The 18,953-nt window shown below is 45.1% G+C and overlaps 1 protein-coding gene across 1 annotated transcript in view; it reads right to left on the reverse strand.

Moving 5' to 3' along the window:
• Nucleotides 1–18,953, reverse strand: part of ADGRD2 (adhesion G protein-coupled receptor D2) — a 1,056,485-nt gene that overhangs the window by 990,345 nt on the left and 47,187 nt on the right. Inside the window, exon 2 of the mRNA XM_073600363.1 lies at nt 9,729–9,795. Coding sequence (XP_073456464.1) covers nt 9,729–9,794 — 66 coding nt within the window. The 5' untranslated portion in view covers nt 9,795. The remainder of the gene's footprint in view (nt 1–9,728; nt 9,796–18,953) is intronic.

Here is an 18,953-nt window from a genome sequence, read left to right on the forward strand (position 1 = left end):
TTTCATTGACAGGCACACAATAACCCTGGACTATGTTCCGCCAGTAGCTGAATTATAAAATATAGATGGCTGCATAGCTTGGATGGCTTTGGGGCAGCTTGCGTTAGCTCCTGCCGCATCCTGAAATTTTAGAGGCATTCCTCTACATACGACATAAGAACGACTAAAAAAACTCTAGAGGTGTTGCGTTCCAGAAGTATACACCTCCCTTCAGTAAGACTACCATTAGGGCATTTTTTTTATCTGGATGCCTCCCACATCCTGGAGGCCTAGACAATGGTACCACTTCCTGCCACTTTTCATGTTGTAGATAACCGCATAGGTAGCCCATCGCTAACCTTCTGCTCCCACCTCTTTCAGCTTTGACCCAGTCACACAACATTAACTCATCTTTCTCTCCACACCACTGCAGTATAGGACATCTAAACAGGGGTCTTCACACTGCTGGCAGTTTCTACGTTCCTGCTTCCAATCACATTACCACTTCAACGTGATATTCCATGATCCCCAGAATCCTAGAGGACTGAAGGATCTCCAGAACACACCCCACCCCCACCATTTGTGTCATAAACAGCAACCACTCCTTCCACTACCACTTAAGGATCTGGAAAAGATCAGGGAACAGAAAATGGCCCTATTTCTTCAAACATGGCTATTAAAGGCACAGCGAGTATCCAAAATGGGAATCTCCCACCCAGCTGCACTCAAAGCCCACAACACCACAACACCAACACCACCTGCCTAAGCTTAAAGGGCTCCACACTACTGAGCTAACCGCTGACATGGACAAACATGTCACTTAGAGGGAATATGTAAAACACATACCTATTTGAATGACTTTTGCATTTTGTTTAAAGAACAGGCTGCAGAACTAAGATTAATACCCACAACTAAAACCCCTGCCATCTCTCTGAAAGAGCAGAATCAATAGATGAGGAACTTCAGTCAACTAAACTCATGGCTGGTACACTCCCTCATGGACAGGCTTCCACCATTTAAGACTTTCAAAGACAACTGAAAGATTTGGACTATAGAAAGTGACATAATAATATCAGTCTGTGGCTTCCCTGTAGCAACTCAGGATGAGGACATTAAATTGATCTTTCAAAACTTACAATTAAACCTGATAGGGCCAACAGAGGCCTCCAGCCACCTGGTCTCCCATCTAGACCAACCTAGCTCAACCAAGCTGCCATCTGAGGTCATCAGAGGTGCTGAGGAACCCTGGTTGAGAAAGGCATTCAAATCAGTCCAGCTCCCACTGCTTCGCCATACTGTACATTGGCACAAAGGGAGCTCGATCAGGCCAGATGGAAGGAGCAGTTCTACCAGTGGGTCATGTCTTGCATCAATCAGGAGGCGATTGAGCCCAGCTATCGGCGGCAAAGGATGAACGGTGTGCCAAGTAGATGGGGATGCTCAACAGGCTATACGATTCAAGCGAGCAGCAGAGTTTCTTGCTTGCGGGGAGTGGGGAGAGATCTATTGGAAGCAGAGGAGATGCTGAGAGAAGAGGTCAGAAAGGAGATTATTGACAGCACCAACACAGATGGCATCAGTGCTCTGAACCAGGTGAGGCTAACAAGATTGCAGAGCCCAGAGGTAGCAGGCAGGGACAGTGCACAGGACAGCCTGCTCTGTACTTTGTTACGTGTCTCCAGGTCTGACAGGTGAGGTACTGGTCACACAGAAACTGTGTGTTTGCCTACTGACAAGGCTAGATTTACACTTTTGCTCCCATTCCTAAGACAACTGTCTTGTGTCACTCGTCTTGTGTCAGTAAATGTCTGGGTGTGTGTATGTGTATGTATGTACATTAATTTTAATCTTGACCCCTAATCCTCTATGATCAGAACTGCTTTTTTTGGGCTTATACATAATAGTGGCAAGGACTGCAAGCAATTCATGCTCAGATCGCTTTTCAGAGACATTTGACAGGTGGTGGAAAGGCGATATGTTGCCTCCTCAATGCCTGTTTTAACCACCTAAATGCAGAATCACTGTGCCACAACCATGTGCATGGCCATCAACATTGACACTGAACACACGCAGACTAATGCACTGCCAGACAAAACTAATCTCCTGCACTGATTCATCTTTTCAATGTTTATCCCTTTTTGCAGCATATGTATGCAAAACAACTAAGTTAAATGAAATACCGGTAAATACAAAATATCTTTATAAATGTCAAATATTATTGAACGAAAATAGCATCAAAACCCACACACATACATAAATACCATTCTTCTACAACGTTGTCTTTTTTACTGGTGAAAGAATATGTGCGTGTGATTTTTGATATTATTTTCATTCAATATTTGGCATTTATAAAGAAATTTTGTATTTTCTTATGTATTACTAAAGTAAAAACTTTTTTTTTTAGTTTTGGATAGGGTGGAAAGGTATTAGAACTCCTATTCGGTTTTTATTGCTGTCTGCCCTCATTAGGGAGATTCACTCTATTTTACCTGTTATTGAAAATTAAATTAAAAGAAAATCCCAAATTTCGGATTGTCCCCAGAAAAGTAAAAGAGGGGGAATTTTCCAATTGGGACACTAGTTCTGATGACCTGGGGGACCCCAAGAGATTCTCTTAACCGGGGGGGTTGGAAACCCATCAATCAAGCAAGTGACATGTAGACCGTGAACAGGTCCCTGCACCTCCAACCCCTCCGGGTTCCGGTCCTTCTCTCTCCCCCCAGCCTCCACCGCCGCACCTTCTAGGTGCGGGTCCGTCTCTCTCCCCCCAGGCTTCCTCCGCTGCGCCTTCTAGGTGCGGTTCTCTCCCCCCCCAGCCTCCTCTGACGGTGTTATCAGTGAACAGTGGAGAGCAGAAGGCAGCACATCTCAGAACAGAGACTGGGAGTAGGAGCTTACATTTTCAAGTTAATCCGCAGGTAATTCTTTGCTAGGAGACAGGGCAGTCATAAGCAACCAATCACCAGCTTGTTATTATAAAAAGTCACTCTGCCAGCTCCCGCGCCCGCCCTCTGTCCAGAACTGTGCTGCCTCCCGCTCTCCGCTGTGTACACAGGTAGGACACTGTTGCTATAGGAGAAAGGGAGGCAGAGGACACTACTGTGTGTGTGTGGAGGGGATGTGATGTGAAGGGGGCAGAGGACACGGCTATGGGCAGGGCCACCCCCATAGCAGTGTCCTTTACTGCCCTTCACATCATTCCGCAACCCTGCCTGCATTCAGAGCGTAATGCACTACTGTTCCCTGCATTCTAAGCGCAATGCACTCCTGATCCCTGCATTATGAGCGCAACGCATTCCTGAACCCTGCATTCTGAGTGCAACGCACTCCTGAACCCTGCATTCTGAGTGTAATGCACTCCAGAACCCTGCATTCTGAGCATAACACACTCCTGAACCCCGCATTTTGAGCATGATGCACTCCTTAATCCTGCATTCTGAGCGCAACACACTCCTTAACTCTGCATTCTGAGTGTAACACACTCCTGGTCCCTGCATTCTGAGCGCAACACACTCCTGAACCTTGCATTCTGAGTTTAACGCACTCCTGAACCCTGCATTCTGAGCATGACGTACCCCTGAACCCTGTATTCTGAGCGTAACACACTCAACCCTGCATTCTGAGTTTAACGCACTCCTGACCCCTGCATTCTGAGCGCAACTCACTCCTTAACCCTGCATTCTGAGAGCAATGCACTCCTGAACCCTGTATTCTGAGCAGAACGCACTCTTTAACCCTGCATTCTGAGTGCAACACACTCCTTAACCCCGCATTCTGGGCGCAACTCACTCTTTAACCCTGCATTCTGAGAGCAACGCACTCCTGAACCCTGCATTCTGAGAGCAACTGACTCCTTAACCCTGCATTCTGGGTGCAACACACTTCTGAACCCTGCATTCTGGGTGCAACACACTCCTGAACCCTGCATTCTACGTGTAATGCACTCCTGAAACCTGCATTCTGAGTGAGACACACTCCCTAACATTGCATTCAGAGTGCAACACACCCCTGCATTTCGAGTGTGACACACTCCTGAACCCTGCATTCTGAGTGTAATGCACTCCTGAACCCTGCATTTCGAGTGTGACACTCTCTTGAACCCTGCATTCTGAGTGTAACACACTCCTGGTCCATGCATTCTGAGTGCAACGTACTCCTAATCCCTGCATTCTGAGCACAACGCACTCCTGAACCCTGCATTTCGAGTGTGACACACTCCTGAACCCTGCATTCTGAGCATAACGCACTCTTGACTCCTGCATTCTGAACGCAACTCACTCCATGACCCTGCATCCTGAGCATAATGCACACCTGATCCCTGCATTCTGAGCACAAAACATTCCTGAACCATGCATTCTGAGTTTAACGCACTCCTGAACCCTGCATTCTGAGCATAAAGCACCCCTGAACCCTGTATTCTGAGCGTAACACACTCAACCCTGCATTCTGAGTGTAACGCACTCCTGACCCCTGCAATCTGAGCGCAACTCACTCCTTAACCCTGCATTCTGAGAGCAACGCACTCCCGAACCCTGTATTCTGAGCAGAACGCACTCTTTAACCCTGCATTCTGACTGCAACACACTCCTTAACCCCGCATTCCGGGCACAACTCACTCTTTAACCCTGCATTCTGAGAGCAATGCACTCCTGAACCATGCATTCTGAGAGCAATGCACTCCTTAACCCTGCATTCTGGGTGCAACACACTTCTGAACCCTGCATTCTGGGTGCAACACACTCCTGAACCCTGCATTCTGTGTAATGCACTCCTGAACCCTGCATTCTGAGCATAACGCACTCCTGAACCCTGCATTCTGATCGTGACGCACTCCTTAATCCTGCATTCTGAGCGCGACACACTGCTTAACCCTGCATTCTGAGCGTAACGCACTCATTAACCCTGGATTCAGAGCACAACACACTCCTTAACCCTGCATTCTGAGTGTAAAGTAACTCCTGGTCCCTGCATTATGAGTGCAACGCACTGCTGATTCCTGCATTCTGAGCACAACACACTCCTGAACACTGCATTCTGAACGCAACTCACTCCTTAACCCTGCATTCTGAATGTAATGCACTCCTGATTCCTGCATTCTGAGTGCAATGCACTCCTGATCCCTGCATTCTGGGTGCAACGCACTGCTGAACCCTGCATTCTGAGCATAACACACTCCTTAACTATGCATTCTGAGCGCAATGCACTCCTGAACTCTGCATTCTCAGCACAACGCACGCCTGATCCCTGCATTCTGAGCATAACACACTCCTGTTCCCTGCATTATGAGTGTAACGCACTCCTGATGCCTGCATTCTGAGCATAATGCACCCCTGATCCCTGCATTCTGAGTGTAACGCATTCCTGATCCCTGCATTCTGAGTGTAACGCACTTCTGATACCTGCATTCTGAGTGTAACGCACTCCTGATCCTTGCATTCTGAGCGTAACGCATTCCTGATCCCAGCATTTTGAGTGTAACGCATTTCTGATCCCTGCATTCAGAGTGTAAAGCACTGGTGAACCCTGCATTCTCTGCATAATGCACTCCTAAACCCCACCTTCTCTTGTGATACTTATTTTATTTTTGTTCTAAGTAAAAATATTTTATCAAGAAAAAAATAGGCTCCTGAGATGCAAATCACATTCGACTGTACAAAAAGTAGTGGATGCCCTATTTTTTAAAATGTACTGTGCCAAATTACATGATACTGCAGTACCATGCGATCTTGTGTCCGCAAACACACTATGTTTCCGATCTATGTTAAAGTGTTACTAAACCCAGGACCCTGCATTCACTATATCTGGTCTCCCACAGTACACAGAACATGGAAATGCAATTATTTTAGTAAATATAAACGGCTAAATACCTTTTCTCATCAGCAGTATATAGCAGTTTCGTGACTTCTATCAGTTCCTGGTAAAGCTTGTAGGAAGAGTTTTCACACTGCACTGGGCTGTCCTATCAAGATGCAGGACCCCTGACCCTTTGTCTGGACAGTGCTGATTGGCCCTGTGCTGATCACATGCGCTCCCCCAAGAAAAAAAAAAACTCTCTAGCAATACACACCAAACTGAGCATGTACAGCTTGACTCCAAAGGCTCTGTCTTATCCTGATATGTTCTAGATGCGTCAGTGGAAGAAGAGGAGAATCTGTGCATACAGGATCAAACAGCCTTTTTACACAATGCAGAGGATTACCCCCTTAGGTTCCACAGTGAGTAAAAAGCATGCTTTACTGCATATACAGACTGATTATACTGTTGTGGGTTTAGTAACACTTTAACAATGTATTATCACCCGCAGTAGATCACAAAGGCAGTGCTTTTGAACACAGTGCAGTTAACATACATGGAACATGCCTTTCTGGCACTGCGTTCTGGTGTGACCCGGCCCTAACAACAGGACACTGTGCCCAGTGATCTTTGACTTCATCAATGTTGTTCAAGTAGAGCTTTCTAAGTTTGCCTACGCCTGCCCTTAACTAATTCAGCTCCGGAGGATTTTACCCTCTTCATGACCAGGCCGTTTTTGCTAGTCGGCACTGGGCTAATTTAACTGGCGAGTGTGCGGTCATGCAACACGATACCCAAATGAAGTTTATATACATTTTTTTCACACAAATAGAGCTTTCTTTTGGTGGCATTTGATTACCACTGGGTTTTTTTTTTTTTGCAAGATAAATGGGGAAAAAAATGAAAATGAAAAAAAAAAAACAATTTTTACTTTCTGATACTTTCTGATATATACCATATCCAATAAAAAATACAAAAAAAATCTAATTTGTTCATAAGTTTTGGCCAAAATGTATTCTGCTATATGTTTCTGATTAAAAAGTCCCAATAAGTGTATATGGATTGGTTTGCGTGAAAGTTGTAGCACCTACAAACTATGGTATATATGCGGGAATTTTTATTTTTTTCATATTTTTTTAATACTACTAATGGCAGTGAATAGCGACTTATAATGGGTCTGCGATATTGCGGCAGACAACATGACACTAGCTGACACGGGAAAGCTGACTAATGAGACTGGCTTGGAAGGGGTTAACATCTAGGGCAATCAAGGGGTTAAATATGTGCCTAACTTTGTGTAATGTGTGTACTGTATGCTGTTTTTACTAACTGAACTCTCAGTTTCTCATCCCTGCAAAGCAACTGACAGATCGCTCCCTTTATACAGAGCTGTGTTGTTTACCAACACATGAGCTCTGGCCTGTGATTGCACACAGCCGATCAGCAGGTTCCGGCCATGAATCATTGTCCGGGACTTGCTGACAGGCTCCCGCAGTGTACAATCACAGCGAGAGCCGGGTGGAGGGAGGGTGCACATGCACTAAACACGGAAGTAGGCAGCGACGTACAGGTACATCGCTTCGCCTACAGCAGCCACTGCTGTAGAGTAAGGGAGGGCTATAACCCCTGTAAGTTTGTTTTTGATTTTTGCCATCTCTGTCCTATTGGGGAGATTTACCTTCAAGTGGTTGTATACCCTTATTTTTAATTTTTACCTACAGGTAAGCCTATAACAAGGCTTACCTGTAGGTAAAATGAATATCTCTTAAACCTGTACGGTTCAGGAGATAATTACTTTGTATGCAGCCACTGACGTCAGCGGCATATGCGCTGTGAATGCCCAGCTGAAGGTCCGGCAGACGCTGCCGGACCTTGCTGGGAAGAAGACTCCCACGCGCATGTGCAGGAGTGACGTCATCACGGCTCCGGCCACTCACAGCGCCGGAGCCGCAAACCCAGGAGAACCGTTGAGGGCAAAATGTCAGCTCCCTCGGCATGGACCGGGCTGCGATATGGGGACCTCGTTCTAAGGTAAGTATTTCATAATGAGCTAGTATGCTGTGCATACTAGCTCATTATGCCTTTGCCTTTACAAGGTTTTTTTTCTTTCTTTTTTTGACATGTATACAAACACTTTCACTTCATGTCCCATAGCCAAAACAGGAAGTGAGAGGAAATCCATACAAATTAAAAGAATGCCTTGGCACAGTCCCAGGTCACCAGAACCAGTGTCCCCATTGTAAAATTTCTCCTCTATTACTGTTCTGGGGACAATCCAAAATTTTTGATTTTTTTTTTACTTTCACTTTCAATGATAATGGAAAACAAATAGAGAAGGTTGAATCTCTCTAACGGGGGGCACAGACAACCATAAAAACCTGGCAGGTGTTCTAATCCACCTCCACTCTATCCAAAACTAATAAAAAATTTTTTTCCTTTTGTAATACTTTAAGCAAATCAATGATTTCCATATTTCCATATGTCCATGTTTAGGTTTCTATGCATTACTGTTAAAAAAACTGATCCTAAAAGGCAAGACAACTCAAAATTGGTAATATATATTTACATTCCTTAAATACCGCATGCCTGGACCACTACTTAATTACTGCATGCATTTAATTATTTATTTTCTTCTATGAATTGATTTTAACCCTTTTATATGCGGTATTTACAGAGCGTTTTGTGGTAATTGCCGCAAAACGGCATAGTGAATTGACAATTTCAGGATCGCATGCAACATTTAGGGAAAATGTGTCTGGATGCCTAAATACCACATACAATCTGCTTTAGTGAATAGACCCCATTGTTTAATTGCCTTTTACACATACTTTTAAAGCTATATGTGCCTAGTTATCATTACAGTTTAACTTCTGGAGGGCTGGAGGAGTTTACAGTATTTCTGGGAACACTCTCCATGGCTCCTTTTGGGACCAAGGTTCTTCAGGCCTATTGGTTCCCTAGCCACTTGCCTACCGGCACTTACCTTTTACCTTACATCTCTACCATCAGGAGCTTTGGTGAATAACGGTTGGTATTTAGAACCTGCGGGAGCCCACTTCGTCCCCACAAGGTGACCTGTCCTGCTGGACGGTGGGACCCTCTCTTCTACTATAACTACTGGACTCCAAACCTAACTCCAGACCGTGCCAGACACTCTCCTCCCTATTTAAACCCTTTCTTGCTTTCTATACCTTGCTCTGTTTACAATCCTAGCTAAAGCCTTATACTGCTGATAATATTTATCCATGTATCAACTTTGGCCTGCTCCTCAATCCATAAAGTTCTCTGCCTGCCTGACCCCTGTCTGGACACCAATTACAAATCTGTTCTTCAACTCAAACTGAACTCAGATTCACAATAGAGTGCTGCTTCACCTGTAGTCTCTTCCCGTGGATCTGCTTCTTATTTTCAAGATTTTTCCACGAAAACAAGAAGCTTCACAACCCCCCACCATAAATGTGAGTATTATTGATCTTATTTTACTTGCTGCATGGGATAGAGTTTGTATTTGTATTTGGTATAGTGACAGGATCACTTTAAAGTGGTTACAAGCCTCTGAAATTAAAATGAACAGAATCTATTCTTCTATAGTGTGTACTTGCCTTAATCCAAAGCATCTAGTGTGATTTCTGTCTGCTCCCTCTGCCATCTTCATTAGTCACTTCTTCTGTCTATGCTGTCTAGTGTGTGATATCAGATCCCCGCCCCCTGCCTGCTGAGAAATAATATTTGATCTGTGCATTTTAGAAGGCTGTAGAGGAGAGAGGACTGCAGATAAACCAGTACAACTTGTGTAGAAGGGTTTGTTCTATCTCTGTTTATCAGCTGAGGTTTGTCACTTCATTGGGTATTTGCACAGGCTTACAACCACTTTAAGATAGAAAGATACTTTGAGAAACAACAAATAAAAGCCTCTTCGATTCTGATCCGAGTGAAAATGGGCAATGCTAGCTTACCATAAAGACAAAAAGCAGGATCTTGAAAATGCGAGGATTTATTTTAAATATGCACTGTGACTCCATCCTGAAAAAGAGAAAACAAGGAAAGAAGTATGAGATTTTTGCAAAAATAAAAAAAAAATCAAAGTTGTACTCTAAGCCCTCATGCACAAAGGCTGTTAAAATAACATTATGAAAACGCCAGTATCTTTGCAGTGATTTTTTTAAACTTTTTTCAGCTTTTTTCAGCGTTTTTGCAATAGCGTTTTTGAGCGTTTTTTAGCGTTTTTTTTTTCAAAATTTTTTTTTTTTTCAATGGATCAAAAACGTTAAAAAACGTTGGTGAATGACGTTTTTGAGCGTTTTTCAGCGTTTTTCAGCGTTAGAGCGTTTTTACAGCTAAAAAACGTCTCTCAGAACCCATTGGTCCTGGGGTTTTTTTACAGCTTAAAAACGCCTATGCCACTTGCAGCTCAAAAACGCCTAGGTGGGCATGAAGCCATAGACTAACATAGACAGGCCTTTTTAAGCTGCAAAAAAAGCTCAAAAAAGCAGCTGTAAAAACGTCCGTGTGCATGAGGACTAAAAGTCAGTCTTGTTAACAGAGAGTATGGTGGTGCTCAGGCATTTTAGGTGGAGTTACACGTATTATATTTATATTTAGAATATTCCACAGGCCCCAAGTACTGACAAGGAGGAAGAGACTGTGAACAGGGTTGGAACCATAATATTAATGGGGGATTTTATCTACCATGGAAAAAAACTGATATTATAGCAGAACAGTAAAAGGACAGAAATTTCTAATAGATTCCCCAGTGTGGAGGAAAGCTCTACAAACCTTAGACCTGAGAGTGGATATAGTCACCAAAGGACACAGAACACAAACAGTATGTACACACATCATCACCAACCCTGTTACCCAACAGGGGACTTCAACTATGGTGGAAGGGATATTTACAAGTTCCCTATGCTACAAACACCTTGTAAGGTGCAAGAGGTGGATCAAATCTCCAGCTCCCAATTCATAAGGTAGAATCCAGTCTAAAAGAATAAAGGACACATCTAAATGTACCCCACTTTCTGTTGGCTTAATAGCCAAAGAAGATCATCTGATGGTAAGGCTATAAAACACCATTTAGAGGTTGATTTACTAAAGGCAAACAGGCTGTTCACTGTCATTGCAAGCATTTTTTTCCTTTAGCTCAGTGAATGCAGTGAATAATCACTTTGCAAAGACTATTCAAACCTGTGCAAGGACAATAATAAAACAATCGTTTTTCTTGCGCATGGCTGGCTGATGAAAACCAGCAGAGCCTCACTTTCATGAGACTAAGAGCAAATTCCCTTGCAAAGTGCAAATTGTCTTGCCAAGAGAACAGCCTTTTTGCCTTTAGTAAATCAACCCTGTTGCGTACTACAGCCAAATTTTTTTTAAAGTCTTTGTAACCCCAACAATGAACTTCTCTTATTCGGTCTATTTTGGTCTGTTAAATAAATCATGAAAAGCATTACATTATAATCGATAAGTGCAAAAAGGGTCTGTTGATCATATACACAATTCAGAGCTGTCCGGTGCACACTTCCTGTGTTATCTTAAGGAATCTAATTAGCCCTCACAGTTTTTTTCTTGGGACTACAAAATAATTAGGTGTGATGTCACATTTATAACTGCTCATGTTTTCCTAGGCAGACTTTGTGTGAAAGTGTTTACCGTTGAGAGAAGGACTACTGGTGACAGTGTGACTAAAAGAATCATTACCCTTGATACTTATTCAGTCTGTATGAGTAAGCATGCGTCAGCTTTTCTATTATTTATACAGGATGATTAGTGTCTTTGGAGAAAGGATAGTGGGTGAATTTGAATAGTTAAGCAAAAGACAACTGGGCAGGGCTGACACCATTTCAGTCCACAACAATTCTCTGTGTTGTCAGCCCACAAAAAGACTTAGGAGTGGAGTGATTAGTTTAACCACTTGCCGACTGGGCCATAGCCAAAAGATGGCTACAGCGCGGTCGGCTTATTCTAGGCGGATGTCCGTGGGACGTCCTTCCAGAATGTTGCTACTGCATGCCCCCTGGGGCACGCACCTAGGAACATAACGGTAAATAGCCCTGATAGTGGCCGTTTACCACATGATCGTTCCGTCAAATGATGGAGCGATCGCTTGTAAACAAACCGGCGTCACGTCATGACACTGGTTCCTCCCTCCCCTCTCTGTACCGATCGGTACAGTGCAAGGGGAGAGGGGGAGAGATTGCAGCAGCGCTGTGGGCTGGATGTTTAGTGCCCACAGCGCTGCTCTGTGCCAATAATCTGCAATACTCTGCAACACTGTGCAATACTCTGCCAACACTGTGCAATACTATGCGAATACTCTGCAACGCTGTGCAATACTCTGCAACACTGTGCATTACTCTGCAACACTGTGCAATATTCTGCAAATACTCTGCAACACTGTGCAATACTCTGCGAATACTCTGCAACACTATGCAATACTCTGCGAATACTCTGCAACGCTGTGTAATACTCTGCAACACTGTGCAATACTCTGCCAATACTCTGCAACATTGTGCAATACTTTGCAACACTGTGCAATACTCTGCCAATACTCTGCAACATTGTGCAATACTCTACAACACTGTGCAATACTCTGCCAATACTCTGCAACACTGTGCATTACTCTGCAACACTGTGCAATACTCTGCCAATACTCTGCAACACTGTGCATTACTCTGCAACACTGTGCAATACTCTGCCAACACTCTGCAACACTGTGCAATACTCTGCCAATACTCTGCAACACTGTGCAATACTCTGCAACACTGTGCAATACTCTGCAATACTCTGCAACACTGTGCAATACTCTGCAACACTGTGCAACACTCTGCAATACTCTGCAATACTCTGCAACACTGTGCAATACTCTGCAATACTCTGCAACACTGTGCAATACTCTGCAACACTGTGCAACACTGTGCAATACTCTGCAACACTGTGCAACACTGTGCAATACTCTGCAACACTGTGCAATACTCTGCAACACTGTGCAATACTCTGCAACATTGTGCAATACTCTGCCAATACTATGCAACACTGTGCAACACTGTGCAATACTCTGCAACACTGTGCAATACTCTGCAACACCGTGCAATACTCTGCAACACTGTGCAACACTGTGCAATACTCTGCAACACTGTGCAATACTCTGCAACACCGTGCAATACTGTGCAATACCGTGCCAATACTCTGCAATAAATTTTAACAGAAACAAAGAATTTTTTTTTTTTTTTATCGAATTTTCAGTCTTTTTTGATTTATAGCGCAAAAAATAAAAAACCCAGCAGTGATTAAATACCACCAAAACAAAGCTCTATTTGTGTGAAGAAAAAGGACAAACATTTCATATGGGTACAGTGTTGCATGACTGAGTAATTGTCATTCAAAATGTGAGAGCACCGAAAGCTGAAAATTGGTCTGGTTAGGAATGGGGTTTAAGTGCCCAGTTGTCACGTGGTTAATAGTTTTTTGTTTTGTTTTTTTGGACTTGAAGCATCCTTAAAGGGATAAAACATGGGGAAAATGCAGTGCATCTCTGCAATACATGCACAATTGTTTTTTTTCAAGCCTTGTTACTAAGAGGTTTGCTTCTCCTTCATCAGGAAATGGGTAAAATAGGCATTAAAGCCCAGCGCTGGAAGTTTGTGTCTTCTGTTTGCATACCACACCATTAGTTAACCCTCTGTGTATCAGTGCTTTGCAAGGAACAACATCCTTAGGCCCCTTTCCCACTGGGGCGGTTTGCAGGCGGTATTGCGCTAAAAATACCGCCTGCAAACCGCCCCTAAACAGCCTCCGCTGTTTGTTCAGTGTGAAAGCCAGAGGGCTTTCACACTGAAGTGGTGCGCTGGCAGGACGGTAAAAAAAGTCCTGCGAGCCGCATCTTTGGAGCGGTGAAGGAGCGGTGTGTTCACCGCTCCTAAACCGCTCCTGCCCATTGAAATCAATGGGACAGCGCGGCTATACCGCGGCAATACGAGCGGTTTTAACCCTTTTTCGGCCGCCAGCGGGGGTTAAAACCCGCAAAAACGACGGTAAAACAGCGCTAAAAATAGCGCTGTTTTACCGCCAACGCCCCCACCGCCCCAGTGTGAAAGGGGCCTTACTGAACAAAAAGATATTAACAAACAGACTGTTTATATTTGTGCGCATGTGTGTGTGGATGTATGTGTGTGTGTGTGTTTATGTGTGTGAGTGTGTGCATGCATGTGTGTGTGTGTATCTGTGTGTGTTTATATATATATATATATATATATATATATATGTGTGTGTGTTTGTTTATATATGTGTGTGCGTATGTTTGTGTGTTTATATGTGTGTGTGTAATTACATGCGTGTGTATTTATGCACATTGCTTTTAATCCTGACCCCCTATTTCTGTATGACCAGAAGTGATTTTTTTTTATGGCATGTTCATAATACCAGCAAGAAAAGTCTGTTCCTCTGAAAAGTGACCCATGCTCAGGGCACTTTTCAGAGGCATTTGACAGGCAGTTCAGTGCCCACAGTTGCAGGATGTTTGCAGCACAGCCCCCTAGCATGTGTACACCCCCAGCTGCTTCCTTTGCAGCTAAAGGGGGAGCAGTTGGGGGTGGTAAAAATGCAGCTAAAGTGTGTGGTTTTTACCACCCCTCAACCCCAACAAGCCCTTGGTTCACATCTGCATAGCTGTGTGCTGATAGGGCAGCAATTTCATTTTAGTGGGCTGCCCCGCAGAAACACAGGGGAAGAATTCCCTTATCTTTTTTTTTCTAAATGCGCTGCACCAAAAATGCACCATGTGTGCCAATGCATAGGGGTACAATTAAGAATAATTGACATCCCTGCGTGCTGGTAAAGACCAGTGTGTTTGTCTACATGCCAGGAATGTGCGTGAATTGCAGTAATGTGAACCAAGCCTTACACTGAAGTGCCTGAAACTGAAAATAGTTTTCTAGGGCTCCCTGACTGGCAAAAGGTTGAGAAAGACTGTGTTAAAGAGGAACTGCAGTCTGCTCACATCATTTTTAATCAAAACATCTTTGCCATTCTGAAGCTTTCCTTCAACCACTTTGCATATTATTGTACATATACTGTGATTCTGTACTTGCCAAATATGCTGCAAAAATCTCCCTGCACTAAGTCTGGCTGCATCCATTTTAACTGTGGGCAGTTGAAGCTGCTGCCTGTTCACGGGGCCGCCCGGCAAAACTGAGCAATAGGGGGAGAAGGGCTTTAGTCAGGGAGGTGACCAAGAACCCGATGGTCACTCTGACAGAGCTTCAGCATTTCTCCGTGGAGAGAAAAGAACCTTCCAGAAGAACAACCATCTCTGCAGCACTCCACCAATGAGGCATGTATGGTAGAGTGGCCAGACAGAAGCTATTCCTAAGTAAAAGGCGCATGACAGCCCGCCTGAAGTTTGCCAAAAGGCACCTGAAGGACTCTCATACCATGAAAAACAAAATTCTCTGGTCTGATGAAACAAAGATTGAACTCTTTGGCCTGAATGGCAAGCGTCATGTCTGGAGGAAACGATGCACCGCTCATCACCTGGCCAATACCATCCCTACAATGAAGCATGGTGGTGGCAGCATCATGCTGTGAGGATGTTTTTCAGCGGCAGAAACTGGGAGACTAGTCAGGGTTGAGGGAAAGATGAATGTAGCAATGTACAGAGACATCCTTGATGAAAAGCTGCTCCAGAGCGCTCTGGACCTCAGACTGGAGCGAAGGTTCATCTTTCAACAGGACAACGACCCTAAACAGACAGCCAAGATAAGAAAGGAGTGGCTACAGGACAACTCTGTGAATGTCCTTGAGTGGCCCAGCCAGAGCCCTGACTTGAACCCGATTGAACATCTCTGGATAGATCTAAATATGGCTATGCGCCAATGCTCCCCATCCAACCTGATGGAGCTTGAGAGGTCCTGCAAAGAAGAATGGGAGAAACTGTCCAAAAATAGGTGTATAGGAAAAATGATCCACAATTTGGTTGTTGCTCTTTAAAAAAATCTTTGTTTTTATTGACAAGCCACAGCGAACAAACGCAGATGAAAACAGTTGACACGTTTCAGCTTATAAGGCCTTAGTCATAACCACCTATAAGACCGTAAAGGCTGAAACGCGTCAACTGTTTTCATCTGCGTTTGTTCACTGCGGCTTGTCAATAAAAACTAAGATTTTTTTAAAGAGCAACAACCGGAGTGCGGATCATTTTTCTTACACTACTTTACTCAGCCAGCGAATGTGGATCGAGCACCCGAGAGCTCTGATATCTATGTGTTGTATGGGTAGTAGCACTGACTTTTCTGTTTATACCAAAAATAGGTGTGCCAAGTATTTTGCATCATACTCAAAAAGACTTGATGCTGTAATTGGTGCCAAAGGTACTTTAACAAAGTATTGAACAAAGGCTGTGAATATTTAAGTACATGTGATTTTTTTTGTTTTTTATTTTTAGTAAATTTGCAAAGATTTCAAACAAACTTCTTTCACATTATCATTATGGGGTATATAGCATTTTGAGAAAAATAATGAATTGAATCCATTTTGTAATAAGGCTGTAACATAATAAAATGTGGAAAAAGTGAAGCGCTGTGAATACTTTCCGGATGCACTGTATGCCACGAAGAATTAAGGCAGTTCTGAAGGTAAAAGTGGGTCCAACCTGGTGTTAGAAAGGTGTACATAATAAAGTGACCGGTGAGTGTATAGTTTTTGAGACCATGTAGAAGGAGAGAGTTTTCAATAAGGAAGTGACTGCTCTGGGCTTCAACAAAATGACAGCCTCCAGCAAGACAAAATAGGAGCAATGCTGGAGGCAATTTACAGCACACATTCATTTTTTTAGCATAATTGTTAAAAGAACATTATTATCATACTGTTTTGGGTAAAGTTCCACTTTAAATGAGGAGTGTAAAGAGTCAACTGTATTTGTGCATTATTGAGCCCTGGGGTGGAAGGGCAGTATGTTTGGTAAGAGGACATCTGCATGCAGTGTGTGACACAAGGGAACAGGGTTGGACTGGGACAAAAATGTGGCCCTGGACTTCATCCAGACCGGCCCACTTTAATTTTGAGTGTCCCCAACAGCATCCCCCTTACATCAGAGTGTCCCTATCAGCACCCCTTCACATCAGAGTGTTCCCATCAGCACCCACTTACATTAGAGTGTCCCCATCAGCACCCCCTTCACAACAGAGTGTCCCCATCAGTGCCCCTTTCACATCAGAGTGTCCCCATCAGCACCCACTTACATTAGAGTGTCCCCATCAGCACCCCCTTCACAACAGAGTGTCCCCATCAGTGCCCCTTTCACATCAGAGTGTCCCCATCAGCACCCCCTTACATCAAAGTGTCCCCATCAGCACCCCCTTATATCAGAGTGTCCCCATCAGCACCCCCTTCACATCAGAGTGTCCCCATCAGCACCCCCTTACATCAGAGTGTCCCCATTAGCACCCCCTTCACATCAGTGTCCCCATCAGCACCCCCTTCACATCAGAGTATCCCCATCAGCACCCCCTTACATCAGAGTGTCCCCATCAGCACCTCCCTCACATCAGTGTCCCTATCAGCACCCCCTTCACATCAGAGTGTCCCCCTCAGCACCCCCTTACATCACAGTGTCCCCATCAGCACCTCCTTACATCAGAGTGTCCCCATCAGCACCCCCTTCACAACAGAGTGTCCCCATCAGTGCCCCTTTCACATCAGAGTGTCCCCATCAGCACCCCCTTACATCAGAGTGTCCCCATCAGCACCCCCTTACATCAGAGTATCCCCATCAGCTCCCCCTTCACATCAGAGTGTCCCCATCAGCACTCCCCTCACATCAGTGTCCCCATCAGCACCCCCTTCACATCAGAGTATCCCCATCAGCACCCCCTTACATCAGAGTGTCCCCATCAGCACCTCCCTCACATCAGTGTCCCTGTCAGCACCCCCTTTCATAAGAGTGTCCCCATCAGCACCCCCTTCACATCAGAGTGTCCCCCTCAGCACCCCCTTACATCACAGTGTCCCCATCAGCACCCCCTTACATCAGAGTGTCCCCATCAGCACCCGCTTACATCAGAGTGTCCCCATCAGCACCCCCTTCACAACAGAGTGTCCCCATCAGCACCCCCTTACATCACAGTGTCTCCATCAGCACCCCTTCACATCATAATGTCCCCATCAGCACCCCCTTACATCAGAGTGTCCCCATCAGCACCCCCTTCACATCAGTCTCCCCATCAGTACCCCCTTACATCAGAGTGTCCCTATCAGAACCCCCCTCACTTCAGTGTCCCCATCAGCACCCCCTTACATCAGAGTGTCCCCATCAGCACCCCCCTCACATCAGTGTCCCCATTAGCACCCCCTTACATCAGAGTGTCCCCATCAGCACCCCTTCACATCAGAGTATCCCCATCAGCACCCCCTTACATCAGAGTGTCCCCATCAGCACCCCCTTACATCAGAGTGTCCCCATCAGAACCCCCTTACATCAGAGTATCCCGATCAGCACCCCTTCACATCAGAGTGTCCCCATCAGCACCCCCTTACATCAGAGTGTCCCCATCAGCACCCCCTTACATCAGAGTGTCCCCATCAGCACCCCCTTACATCAGAGTGTCCCCATCAGCACCCCCTTACATCAGAGTGTCCCCATCAGCACCCCCTTCACATCAGAGTGTCCCCATCAGCACCCCCTTACATCAGAGTGTCCCCATCAGTAACCCCTTACATCAGAGTGTCCCTATCAGCACCCCCCTCACAGTGTCCCCATCAGCACCCCCTTACATCAGCGTGTCTCCTTCAGCACCCCCTTCACATCAGAGTGTCCCCATCAGCACCCCCTTACATCAGAGTGTGCCCATCAGCACCCCCCTCACATCAGTGTCCCTATCAGCACCCCCTTACATCAGAGTGTCCCCATCAGCACCCCCTTCACAACAGAGTGTCCCCATCAGCACCCCCTTACATCAGAGTGTCCCCTTCAGCACCCCCTTACATCAGAGTGTCCCATTCAGCACCCCTTACATCAGAGTGTCCCCATCAGCACCCCCTTCACATCAGTGTCCCCATCAGTACCCCCCTTACATCAGAGTGTCCCCATCAGCACCCCCCTCACATCAGTGTCCCCGTCAGCACCCCCCTCACATCAGAGTGTCCCCATCAGCACCCCCTTACATCAGAGTGTCCCCATCAGCACCCCC

Source organism: Aquarana catesbeiana, linkage group LG09 (assembly GCF_042186555.1).
Source record: "Aquarana catesbeiana isolate 2022-GZ linkage group LG09, ASM4218655v1, whole genome shotgun sequence".
In the NCBI taxonomy this organism is placed as follows: domain Eukaryota; kingdom Metazoa; phylum Chordata; class Amphibia; order Anura; family Ranidae; genus Aquarana; species Aquarana catesbeiana.